The 12,868-nt window shown below is 35.7% G+C and overlaps 1 protein-coding gene across 4 annotated transcripts in view; it reads right to left on the bottom strand.

Moving 5' to 3' along the window:
* Positions 1–12,868, bottom strand: part of ELF1 (E74 like ETS transcription factor 1) — a 113,978-nt gene that overhangs the window by 42,726 nt on the left and 58,384 nt on the right. For 3 of the 4 annotated variants that reach the window (XM_009191825.4, XM_009191823.4, XM_009191826.4), the window contains exon 2: positions 4,668–4,967. In XM_009191825.4, coding sequence (XP_009190089.2) covers positions 4,668–4,739 — 72 coding nt within the window. In that variant the 5' untranslated portion in view covers positions 4,740–4,967. Of the gene's footprint in view, positions 1–4,667; positions 4,968–5,540; positions 5,676–12,868 lie in introns of those variants that run through there. The other variant, XM_009191824.4, reaches the window with a different exon arrangement.

The following is a 12,868-nucleotide window of genomic DNA, read 5'->3' on the forward strand; positions in this document are numbered from 1 at the left end:
GTTGCTCTCCCACAGAAGTGCTTCATTCTCAGCTACAAATATTCCCAGTTTAGAACAGACAGCAAGAACAGTTTTAAACTGTCAGCATCAACAGCATTGACATTTCCTTTCCAACACCCCCGCCATGACCCCTGCCATCTCCACTCAAGAGTGCCAAGCAATTCTGAAAAATAGGAACTGAATAAGGGAAGATGATCAAAATGCTGGCAACCACATTAATAGTATCAGTTTCTTTAGACTAATATATTTATAACCTAGACCATAACTGAAAATGAAAAATATATTCTAATCTGGTGCCTTCAAACAGTGATTTTATAAACAGTCAAAATTCTGGAATACATTCTTTTAAAAGTAATAAATACTTTTTAACTTTAAAAAGTTAAAACCCCACCGGGTTTTAATGTACTTTACAAGCTAACTCTAAAAATCATTCAAAATCCTATTCTAATTTCGGGGGAGGAGCTCATCCTATCGGATATCAAATCTATAAAATGATTCTAATGAAAACAATGTGATACTGGCACAATACAAAAACAGTTCAATGAAGGAGAATACACTAGGAAGTTCAAAACTGAAGCCTGTACATATGGTAATTTAGTATTAACAAAGGTGGCAGTTTAAGTGTGAAAAACATAAAACATTCAATAAATGGCGAAGGGCTAACGCCACTATTTGTGGGAATGGGGGAGGAATCTTCAAATCATGAATACCTCACATCATACAAAAATAAACTGCAGAGGGACTGAGGAGCTAAGCATTTAAAAGATACTAGAAGAAAATGTAGGCCGGGCGCAGTGGCTCATGCCTGAAATCCCAGCACTTTGGGAGGCCGAGGCAGGCAGATCCCGAGGTCAAGAGATGGAGACCATCCTGGCCAACATGGTGAAAGCCTGTCTTTACTAAAAATACAAAAATTAGCTGGGTGTGGTGGCGCATGCCTGCAGTCCCAGCTACTTGGGAGGCTGAGGCAGGAGAATCGCTTGAACCTGGGAGGCGGAGGTTGCAGTGAGTGGAGATCATGCCATGGCACTCCAGCCTAGGTGACAAGGTGAGACTCTATCTCAAAAAAAAAAGAAAAAAGAAAATGTAAAGAGAGTATATGCTAATTTTAGGAGTGATAGGAGTGAAGAAAATTTTCCTAAGCAGAAGGCAAGAAAAGCCCCCAAAACTAATATTATTAGTTTGTAATACTGATATATTTTGTTAAAAATATTTAAAATTTCTATACAGCACAAGGTATCACATTGTTAAAAGACAATACTAGACTGGGAGAAAATATCAATGATTCTAATGTAATAACCATAATATTTAAAGAATTTCCACTGGGCAAAAGGATATATTAATAAGTAAATCAAAGAAAACTCTAGTTGACAATAAATAAAATTTACAAATAATAAACCACCTCACCACTAGTAGTCAAGAAAATGCAAATTAAAATAGTAAAATGTCATTTCCACCCTAAAGACTGGCCAAAAAAAAAAAAAAGGACTTCTGTTGATAATGGTTTGGGAAATACCCTATTAGTAGTAGTAGAAACTAACACAGCCCCTCTTCCCTTCCCCGCCCAACTTTTATTCTAGATTCAGGGGGTATATGTGTGCAGTTTGTTACACAGGTATATTGCTTGTTGCATGGGTGAGGCTGAGATTTGAGGTATGATTGATCCCATCACCCAGGCAGTGAGCACACACCCAATAGTTAGCTTTTCAACCCTTGCCCGATTCCCCCTCCTTCCCCCATCTAGTAGTCCCCAGTGTCTACTGTTTCTATCTTTATGTCCATGTTACACAGCCTTTTAAAAGAATTATTTGTATTTATGTTTTTAGTAAGCTCAGTAATTGTTTTTAATAACCCTACAGATATAATCACGTAAGTGTACAAAGACTACACACACACAGACACACACACACATAATGACAAAATTATAGTGCTCAGTAAATATAAGCTATGAGCCAGACACAGTTCTAAGAGCTTTGGAAACATCAAGTCATTTAATTCTCACAGCAATCCTATAATTTAGGTTCTATTATTTTCATCCCCATTTTGCAGATGAGGAAACCAAGGCACAGAAAGGTTGAGTAACTTGCCCAAAGTCACAGACACAGTAAGCAGTGGAGCCAGGATTCAACCCAGGCATTTCAACTTCAGTACCTGAGCTCTTAACCACCGCTACTACTAGGTAGATCTACTGCCTTCCAAACAAGGATGTTCATTGCAATATTGTACATCATAGCAAAATACTGGTAGCAGCCATGATCAGGAACTGTAAAATAAATAATGGGCTGCTCATGATGTAAAATAGTAAATGATGCAGAATCAATATATACACAAATATTTATAATACATTAAGTGAAAACAAATGAGACACAAAAAAGATTTAGCATAACTTCATTTGTGTCTTAGAAGCAACCTCTGCAGTTTTATATATATGTATGTTCATTTGTTCAGACATTTTTCTAAAAAATTACACACAAAATATTAATACTTAATACTAGTTTCTTCTGGGAAGGAGAACAAGATTAGGAGTAAGGGTGAAGAGAGATTTTTCACTAGTTATTTTACATATCTTTGTATTAGATGACTTCTTTTATTAATATAAATGGCACGTTATTGCTTTTCTATTAAAAACAAATTAAGCTAATAAGCAAACAGCGAGGTAGAGCCCCAGGTTAGATAAGATGCTAATATCACCAACAGCACTGGATCTACCCTCCTGCAAAGCAGTTAAATTTGCTATGCTGATGGCCACAGACTGAAGACGCCAAAACTCACGAAGAGTTTTAAACATTTTGATGCTGATTATAACACAGTAAGATTCTCACACATTATTGCAAGAATATATAAAACATCATTAGTAAGAATCAAACTGGCTGAGTTCAAATTGCAGCTCTACTACTTACTGGCTGTATGATTCCAGGAAAGTGACTTAACCTCTTGATATCTCAATTTTCTCATTATAAAATGGGGATTAGTATTTACCTTATATGGTTAATACTTATAAAATCCTTATAATACCTGCACATAGATTCATTTTGTTAAACAAAAATAACTTAAGAAAATACATATATGTACATGCTGATGTTAACCTAACAGTACCATCTCCCTTTCCAAAAACATAAATAACCTCTGCAAAACAAAGTGTATCATATATAGTAAGTGTGTAAGTGTTGTTTTGCAAAACATTTTTTTAGGCTATACAGACACATATATGAATATGGTACCATAATGTAAAATTCACTTCTCATGTTCCAAAGAGTATCAAATCCACTATAACTAGAGCATATTAGTGAGTGGCTTAGGGCTTTGTCCTCTGCTGCTACATCCCAAGATCAAACCTCACCACATCAAGCCTGGCATCTATCACAGCATCTTTCATTTAAGAGGGCTGCAGAGTAAACACACAGTTTCAAACCTTAATATGTGCACAAACATCCTGTCTTAAACCAAATTCAAAACACCTTTCGTCCTAAAATATCTTTTCTGTTGTCTCTAGATTAAATCCATATCACCATTAATATACTTTTAGTCAAGACCAAGCAATCCTCTCCCTGAACCTTTTTTCCTCTCTAGCCAAAGCTCACCCTGATGTTAAGGCAACTTAATCCAAATCCTCACCTTTTGTAGGTTTATTTATAAACTTTTTGTTCTGTCACTTCAATGGACAACACAGCTAAAAAAATTTTTAATTTTATAAAAATCATTAAATTCACTCTGCCAAAAGTAAGAATTTTATTATTTGCAGTAACTATGTTTCCAGAATAAAGGCATTACATATTATAATTGGCCTATTAAAATTAGGTGTTTAGTATTAGGCTTATTTCAGTAATAAATCAACTTTAGGCTGGTTCTCAAAATATTTTTCCTAGTACCCTGCCTGAATCTCTCCAACATGTACACTAATTCTCCCATATCATGTCTTACATTCCCTATATAACTTGTTTAAAATGAAGTTAACTATAAAGTCCCAAGAAACTCTAGCCTCGTTGCAGTTCTTTTGTGTGTGTGTGTGTGTGTTGTGGGGAAAGGGGAAGGAGACTAAAATTAATCTTAGATCCTTTACTCAGTATCTCCTAGATCTTTTTTATATACTGAAAACAGTAATTTGCACATCTTATATAAATTCACTGAAAGCCGATTTAGAAATTCTTCAGTTCAATTCCCTCATTCTGCAGATGATGAAATCTAGATCTAGAGAAGTTAAGTAACTTCCTCAGAGTCACATGCTTTGGACTGAAATGATGTATGATTATGGACCGCTAACGTTGTCTCATCTACTTGAAGAAGTAGCCCACGATTACAAACATTAATTAACCACATGCATTAAAAGGTAGTATATTCTCTAGAACTTTTCAAAGTACTTAAAAATAATTACTTAAGGCATTTAGTGTTAAGTAATTTTACACTAAATTTTACATTTTACAGAAAAACAAGCTAAACCCAAAAGTTTTACTTCCTTGTTACCATATCAAAGCTAAGGATAAGATGTATTCTTAATGAATTAACTGGTGCTTAAAACACAGTATCGTTATTTCCTCCAAATATTTCATTTATAAATTTTCACTTTTAATAAAGTTTCTCTTATTGTCTTTTAAAGGAAGTAATTTTCTGATATGAATAGAAAAATCATAATAAAATCATTAAAATGAAATTTTCTCCGGATCTCATACCTGTCGTTCATCCTCCATGACGTTACTAGCAAATTCAAATACTAGGTCGTTCTGTTGGACAACAGCGGCCATAATAAAGCATTCCCCTTAGATCCACATGAGAAAAATTCCAAACAGATTCATGTATCAGGCAGCAAAATCCAGTGACTGATTTGGGTAAAAAACCCTCAGCTCTGTCTGTGGAGTTACTGTACAACCAAGTTTTCTTCAGGGAAGGTGCTTCAATTTTCCTGGTTCGTTGATATTCTAGTCAAATTCAGACAATTTTCCTGAAATTTTTCTTCTCTCAAGCTTCTTGGCCTAAAAAACAAAAACTTAGATTAGTTATGAAAAAGCAATCAGCCACTCAGGATATAATAACTGATAGGGTGGTATCGCCAAAGCATTTTTTTTATTATTAACGTTTTAAAATAAAATTGACATGACTAACGAACATATGCTCTTTTTAAAAAGTTACATATTTTCTTTGAAGAGTTTACTCCTGCTAAGATCATCTCTCAGTACTGAAAATTATGGCTCTCTCCCCCACTCTACAGTTAAACTACTGTTAAAGTACTCAATATTAAAAAAAAAAAAAAAGGTCAAAAACCCCAGCAATAATGAGGGTTGTAATCGCAATAAAGGATATATAAACAATTTCCTTCTTTTCACCAACTCAGCAAAGCACACACACAGAAACTGCTACCCCATGAGTAATTTCATAACATATATATTTTCACCTTTAATAGAGGATTTATATAAGGATTTAAAATCGAATACATTTAAAGTTTAGTAAGAACTATTTTTAAATCTGTTAAAAATAAGCAGAAATTAAAGCCCACTCTTTCTGTTCCTTAAAAAGCCTTCTGATAAGTAAAATGTTTTAAAAATTACCATGCTTAAGCCTGTCTTCAGTGGCTTCTTTTTTAATGCACTGAAATGTATCCTTATCTCTAGCATAGGCTTGCAAGCAACAGGAAGGAAACAGCACTTGACCACGTCATGGCAAATTAGAACATGCAAAGAGCTGCACTTTACAATAGCAGAAAAACAGAAACGCAACTTAGCAGTGAAAACAATTTCACAGCAAAAGGAGAAAGGCTTTTAAAATGTCTGCCAAAAATGTTTGCCTATTTAAAAAAAAAAGTTATCAATACTAACAAAAGGAAAAAATTCTTCAGGTGTTTAGCACAATCTTATTACATTTTCATCAAATGATTATGGCCATAAATGTGGCATAAAAAGAAAGATATAAAAATAATCACATTAAATAACATCTAGTTCTTTGAAATAGCATTTGCAGTTTTAATACAAACACTTTAAAACAGAAGTTGACTCCAAGGAAAGGATGGCCAATAATTTCCTAATAATTTTAAAGAGATAAGTCTGGGGATGAAGCTGACCTGGTGAATCAGTTTCCCTGAAAACATAAATCCAGCTAGTACGTGCTAGCCAAATCCCTTAATCGACTTCCTAATTTCTGTAAAGCCAAGTCCCTGTGTGTTCTGGGCTTTAAGGGCCATCATGGATGACTGTGATTTTCCTAGCAGGAACTCAAAATAAAGTAAGAAATAAGAATTCAATTCAAGATGACATTTCTACTCACTACACTAAATTCCAACCCAGCAAATTTCCCACTCTCATCCACTCCCTTTTAACAGGAAGTTTAACTCCAACACTGGGAAAGTATTTTTAGCACATTCAGGTGGTTTTTGAGCAATGTACCGTATCTAGAAGAGGAAAAAAAAGTGTTTTGATCTAAATTGATCACAGATAGATATATTTGGTCTTGTACTTATTATTATTTATAATACCTTTTTCCTTAATTATCCAACCAAATTCCCTATAGCAGACCTGCCTTATGTTCCTCCACACAAACTATTCAATCTTGCCTCTTTTCTCAACTTCTGTTATTTCCCATGCTTGCAACACACCCCCCTTCAACTTGCCAGCATTCAATCCCATCTTTTCCATTCAGTGCTCAAGCCCCATTTATTTCACAAAGCCTCCCAACATCTATGCCTCAAACTGTAAGGACTGCTCCTTTCAAAAACACAGCAATTACTGTCTGTAGAACCAATTTAGCATTAATTGTAGTACATTGTCTCACATTTGAAAACTGTGTTCCCTTAATTCAACTGAATACATGTTTGAGTGCCAATTATTTGCAAGGCAATGTGCCAGTCACCAAGACAATTGCAGCAAAACCTCTTCTGAGGAAATAACCATTGTCTAAAATTTCTTCTGTACCTCCCAAACCTGTGTGCCCACAGTGATGACAAAAAGGATTATATTAATGACAAATACTGTTTTAAATATCTTATCAGGCCAGGCATGGTGGCTTACACCTGTAACACCAGAATTTGGGGGGCTGGTGGGGAAGGAGTCACTTGAGACTAAGAGTTCAAGACCAGCCGGGGCAACATAGCAAGACCTCGTCTTTACAAAAAATAAAAAATTAGCTGGCTGTGTTGGTGTGTGTGCATTTGTGATCCTAGCTACTCAGGAGGCTGAGGCAGGAGGATCGCTTGAGCTCAGGAGTTCAAGGCTGTAGTGAGCCATGATTGCCACTGCACTCCAGCTTGTATTACAGAATAAGACTCTGTGTTCAATAAATAAATATCATTAGATATTTAAGCTATTTCTACAAATATCCTTTATTTAAAAAAGAATAACTGACGTACTCCTGATAAAGAGGAAACTATTATCATAAGTTTGAAAAACCAGAGTAAGAAAATATAACCAGAATCAAGGGATGTTTGCTGATACAGAAGTTTCTCTGTAAAAGATTAGGTTCCAGAAGGCTATTTCAAAATCCATTTGTTCATAAATGCAAAATGACATTGTGCCAATGGCCAGTGTGAATACATCTAGGTAGATTTAAGTTTCACTTTCTTTTCCACTGCTATCATGTACCTTTTCGTATCAGCACTTCCACACTGCTACTGTGCTTTAAACAGTTGTCTTTCAGAAATCTAAAAAATCAGGATAAGTAATCAACATACCCACACCTTATAGTACACACTAACAACCAACAGTAATATATCAAAACTGAAATGGCTTCCCACAATCACTAAGCCACTTATTGCGGCAGAAAAAGACACATTTGCTCAGGCATGTCGTTTTTGCTTATTTCTATAGAGAAGTTCATAAACCAAAAATGTGTAAGTAAAGAAAACCATTTTACTGGCTTAATCATGTCTTTGATGCTCTGTCATCTTTCCTGCTCCTCTTCCTCTCCCCTGTGTACTTATATACCCTATGGTATCAACGTGATTCTTGAGAATACATTTTCTGATACCTGATCCAGAGGGAGCACCCAGAGACATCAAAGATTCTTACAATCTTTGATAACAAAGCCCAGGTATCTTACATTTCTTTTAGTAATAGACAAGACTGAAGATCTAAATCAATGATTCCATTTTTGATTAGTAAATTGGGGTGGTCAAGTTCTCACAGTCTACAAGCAAAACAGAACTAAAACTAGAATTTTTGTTTCCTAAATCAGGACTTAAGCTATAACATAGAGCCGGGCCTCTAAAATCCACCAAAGTCCTTTCTGCTATAACAGTTTATAACAGATTAAGTAAATGCATATATCAAAAAATTTTTAAATCTTCATCTCTAGGTTCAGCTTTTGAGCTCCAAATCCAGCCACTAAACTATCAGACAAATATACATTAGTGCCCCTTGAAGTCAGTGTGTAAAAAACCTGTCTAAAACTAAATGCATCATCTAATTCCTCAAATATGCTTAGATGGAAAAAAAATATGGCCACTCAGAAAAAAGGTTTCTGTTCTAACCCAACAAATTGAAAGGTCCTTAATTATCTGTTATAGCTAGGAAGGACTTTGCTGTATTAATAGTTCTCAAACATGCTTTTTCAAAGTGTCAGTCTTTATAAAGTAACAAGAAAAAATATAAGTGAAACTACTTCTTCATCACACAGACATAAGCAGTCAACTTATTTGCACAGTTTTCAGAGGGTATCCAGGCAGACATCTACGAGATAATAAAAAAATCTCAGGCCGGCTCAGATGTCTCCTAATTGGGGCAAGACCATATTCTTATTCTCCAAGGAGACATGCTACAGGAATACTTAGCAACAAGGTTCCTAACCTCTCATCCCTAAGATAAGCTTTGGAGTTCAGGTAAAATGGTAACACAAAGCAGTTCAGAGAACAGGCTCTGGAGTCAGACTGCTTGGGTGGCAATCCTCTGCAGTGTGACCTTGGATCAGTTACTTGTTTGGTGTCTCAGTCTCCTCTTTCCGTAAAATAGGTATCAGTCTCAAGTTTCCTCCTTCTGTAAAATGGGTGAAGTAAGTAATACAAAAACCTAGAGCTGTTGTGTAGATGCAAAAATGCATGTGCAGAATACTTGGCACATAACATGCACTGAGTTAACATGAGCTTCTTTAGCACTGTAAGTATATGCAAGAGATATGTGACAGGTGCATGCTAGGTAACTAATAATTCCTTAAGTCTCATTTCTGTACTCCCTGGAGGTCTCCATTACCACAGCTATTCGCCAGACTCCAAAAAAAAAAAAACATTATAGCCCATTATCAACAAAAGTATAATTCTATTCCAGTGCTTAAAAGTTTGGCGTTTTTTTAACAAATCCTGGTGCTTCAAGGCTAGGACTTCACTCTGTCTGGCAAACTTCCCTAACACAGAGTCCCATTATGCCTCATTCCAAACAAAATGACTTCACTGATGGTGAACACAATACCCTCAGCCACACTACTAGCTACTATAACCAATTCAAATAGTTACTTGTTTATTATAGAAGATTTTAGGTACTAAAAAGACATATGATAGTCAAAATTGATCAATGATTGAATGTAAATTTAAGATTCCTTCAGAAAGGTTTTTAGACACAAGGATATTAAACCCATGAATTCATAAATATATTTTTAGAAAATCATTGCTCTCCTTTTAAGGTACTATGGTACCAAATGCTTATGGTGAAAATTAATAACTAGTGCGGTGCCATGGCTCATACCTGTATCCCAGCACTTTGGGAGGCTGAGGCGGGTAAATTACCTGAGGTCAGGAGTTTGAGACCAGCCTGACCACATGGCGAAACCCCATCCCTACCAAAAATACAAGAAAATTAGCCGGGCATGGTGGTGAGCACCTGTAATCCCAGCTACTTGGGAGGCTGATGCAAGAGAATTGCTTGAACCCGGGAGGAGGAAGTTGTGGTGAGCCAAGGCGCACCACTGTACTCTACCCTGGGCAACAGAGCAAGACTCCATCTCAAAAAAAAAAAAGAAAACTAATATATAAAGAGAATCAATCAAACAAGCAAAAAGGTTTTAGATCGGACAATTCTGGGATAAAGAAGGTGAAATATTCCAGCTTAAAGGAATGAGGTGCTTGAATGACTTCTCCAATAAAGTATGTAATTCAGACTGTGTGTCTGTTTATATACATATGCTATGTTTGTAGGTTGGCAGTATCTAAAAAACTGGAATGCTACAGTAACTCTAGATACCAAGTAACTGAACAGAAAGAACTTTCACAAGATGTGGTAACCTAACGAAGGGCTCTTTTCAATATATACAGATAGCCATGATAAGAAATGCAGTATTTGGAAAAACCATTAGAAAAAATATAACAGAAATGAAAGAAAACAGAGTAAGAAAGTGAGAGAAGAGAAGTTATACAAAGTAGAAATGAGAAGCAAGCAATAAATCCATAATCTGTAATGAATGAATTCCTGTGGGATGGACCATAGTTTGGCCTTTTAAAAAATCTGTTTTCCGCCGGGTGCGGTGGCTCAAGCCTGTAATCCCAGCACTTTGGGAGGCCAAGACGGGCGGATCACGAGGTCAGGATATCCAGATCATCTTGGCTGACACGGTGAAACCCCGTCTCTACTAAAAAATACAAAAAACTAGCCGGGTGAGGTGGCAGGCGTCTATAGTCCGAGCTACTCGGGAGGCTGAGGCAGGAGAACGGTGTGAACCCGGGAGGCGGAGCTCGCAGTGAGCTGAGATCCGGCCACTGCACTCCAGCCTGGGCGACAGAGCGAGATTCCCCCTCAAAAAAAAACAAAAACAAACAAACAAAAAAAAACTGTTTTATATTGTAATACAGTAGAATGCTCTATACTAGCTCCCAGCAGATATGAAGTCAGTGGTATGAAGATAAATTGCACACAGTCTTCCAAAGATTGCCAAGTCTCAGTCTAAAAAGTGTGAAATCACAGGATATTAGAGCTGAAAAAGATCTAAGGATTACCTAGGACAACACATTCACCGAAAAGATAAGGAATTTAGGCCTAGAACATTCTGATGTGTCCAAGGACACACAGTTAGTTAGTGGCAAAGAAAGCAAGAAAAAGCCCAGATTTCCTACTGGTATCTTTGTATCTATATTAATAGAACTTCATTAATATTTTTTCCATAGCAAAATATCTGGAAAAATAAGAAATCCTCTAGACAAATACTTAGCAAAAGTACCTTACCATACCCCAGTACAACTGTCAATTAAAATGCTTTTATATATTATGCAACCTCTTGATACTCGGGATAAATCATTTTCAACCATAATTTTAACTGAAACAACTGGTGCAGGGGGTTTGTAGATTTCCCTATTTACTGCTTTAAATCTTAAAGTTTTACTATCATTATCTCCCAAGTTTACTACATCATATCACCTTGCCTTACATTTTCACTCAGCCTAAAAAGTAAAAAGCAAACATGTATAGCCTTTTTAGAAGGCTACCACAACTTAGTAACTCATTAGAAGACTTCAAAATAGATTTATACTGACATTTTTCTTTCTAGTTATTTTCTTTCTTTTTGAGACACAGTCTTGCTCTATCGCTCACGCTGGAGTGCCGTGGCACGATCTTGGCTCACTGCCACTTCTGCCAGGGTTCAAGTGATTCTCATGCCTCAGCCTCCCAAGTAGCTGGGACTACAGGTGTGCACCACCACGTCTGGCTAATTTTTGTAATTTCAGTAGAGGTGGTGTCTCACTATGTTGCCCAAGCTGGTCTTGAACTCCTGAGCTCGAGTGATCTGCCCACCTCAGCCTCCCAAAGTGCTGGGATTACAGGCATGAGTCACTGTGCCTAGCCTTTCTAGTTATTTTAAATACAGTATCGCTAGAATTTACATTAAAATATGTGAATATGGAAAAAACAAAAAAGAAACATCCCAAAACGTAGGTATAGTTAAGTAACCAGATTTGAACTTTCCCAAAAAATAGTCATACTTTCTCAGTTCCTGCTTTCTCTAAACCAGGTACTCTACACACAAAATTGAAGGAAAAAAAAAAACAAGTTAATGTCACAAGGCAAACAAATCATTTCATTGCACTCAGTGTTCTCATAATTGAAAAAGAAAATGTTTCTATATCCCAACCTTTCATTTAATTTTTTTCAAATATTCAACAAATTTAAGAAAGTTGAGAAAACGTTTAAAACTACATTTTTGCAATCTAAACAGGTACCATGTATTTACTATGAATATATTTTAGGTAGCTATGCAAGATAGCTACGTAAAATTAAGCACTTTTATTTTTTAATTAATTTTTTTCATTGTTGAATTCTTTATTAATTCAAAACATTTTAAGTCAGTGTAATGCATATGCATTTTACAATAACATCCATAGATTTCCACAGTATAGTAAAATGAAAACAGCTCTATTTTGATTTACTTTGAAAACTCAAAGAAAGCTACCTAGTTTGAGACTTCTGAATTTTACATTACTGTTATGCTCAAATTCTACTACATGGTGAAAATCCTAGTATTTTCCAGAAGTATGTTATTGTACATAGGTAAAATGATAAAATTGATTCTAGGAAAGGGAAATTAAAAAAAACAAAAACTTAAATTGGAGGAAACATAATCTGGATTATCTATTCAATTTATGAGTACCCACTGTTATTCTGGTATTGCAAAATAACCAAGTGTGGTGCCTCTTAAGCTGTATTCATGCATTCAAAACTTCTTTATTGTCCACTAATAAATACTGGTGGAGCACAATATATGGATATAGATTAAGTATGATGAACATGGTAGTAAAAAATTATACACATTCGATACATCATTTTACAAAACTAGACACATTATTTAGCAAACATTTAAAAATCACATACAAGAAACATATTTATGACAAATTGGTTAAAGCCGGCGGGAAATACATCAGGCCTTTTACATTATTTCAATATTCAGTGTTCATTGGTTAGTGGAGGGCAGTATA

The sequence above is a fragment of the Papio anubis genome, chromosome 15 (assembly GCF_008728515.1).
Source record: "Papio anubis isolate 15944 chromosome 15, Panubis1.0, whole genome shotgun sequence".
Taxonomy (NCBI): Eukaryota; Metazoa; Chordata; class Mammalia; order Primates; family Cercopithecidae; genus Papio; species Papio anubis.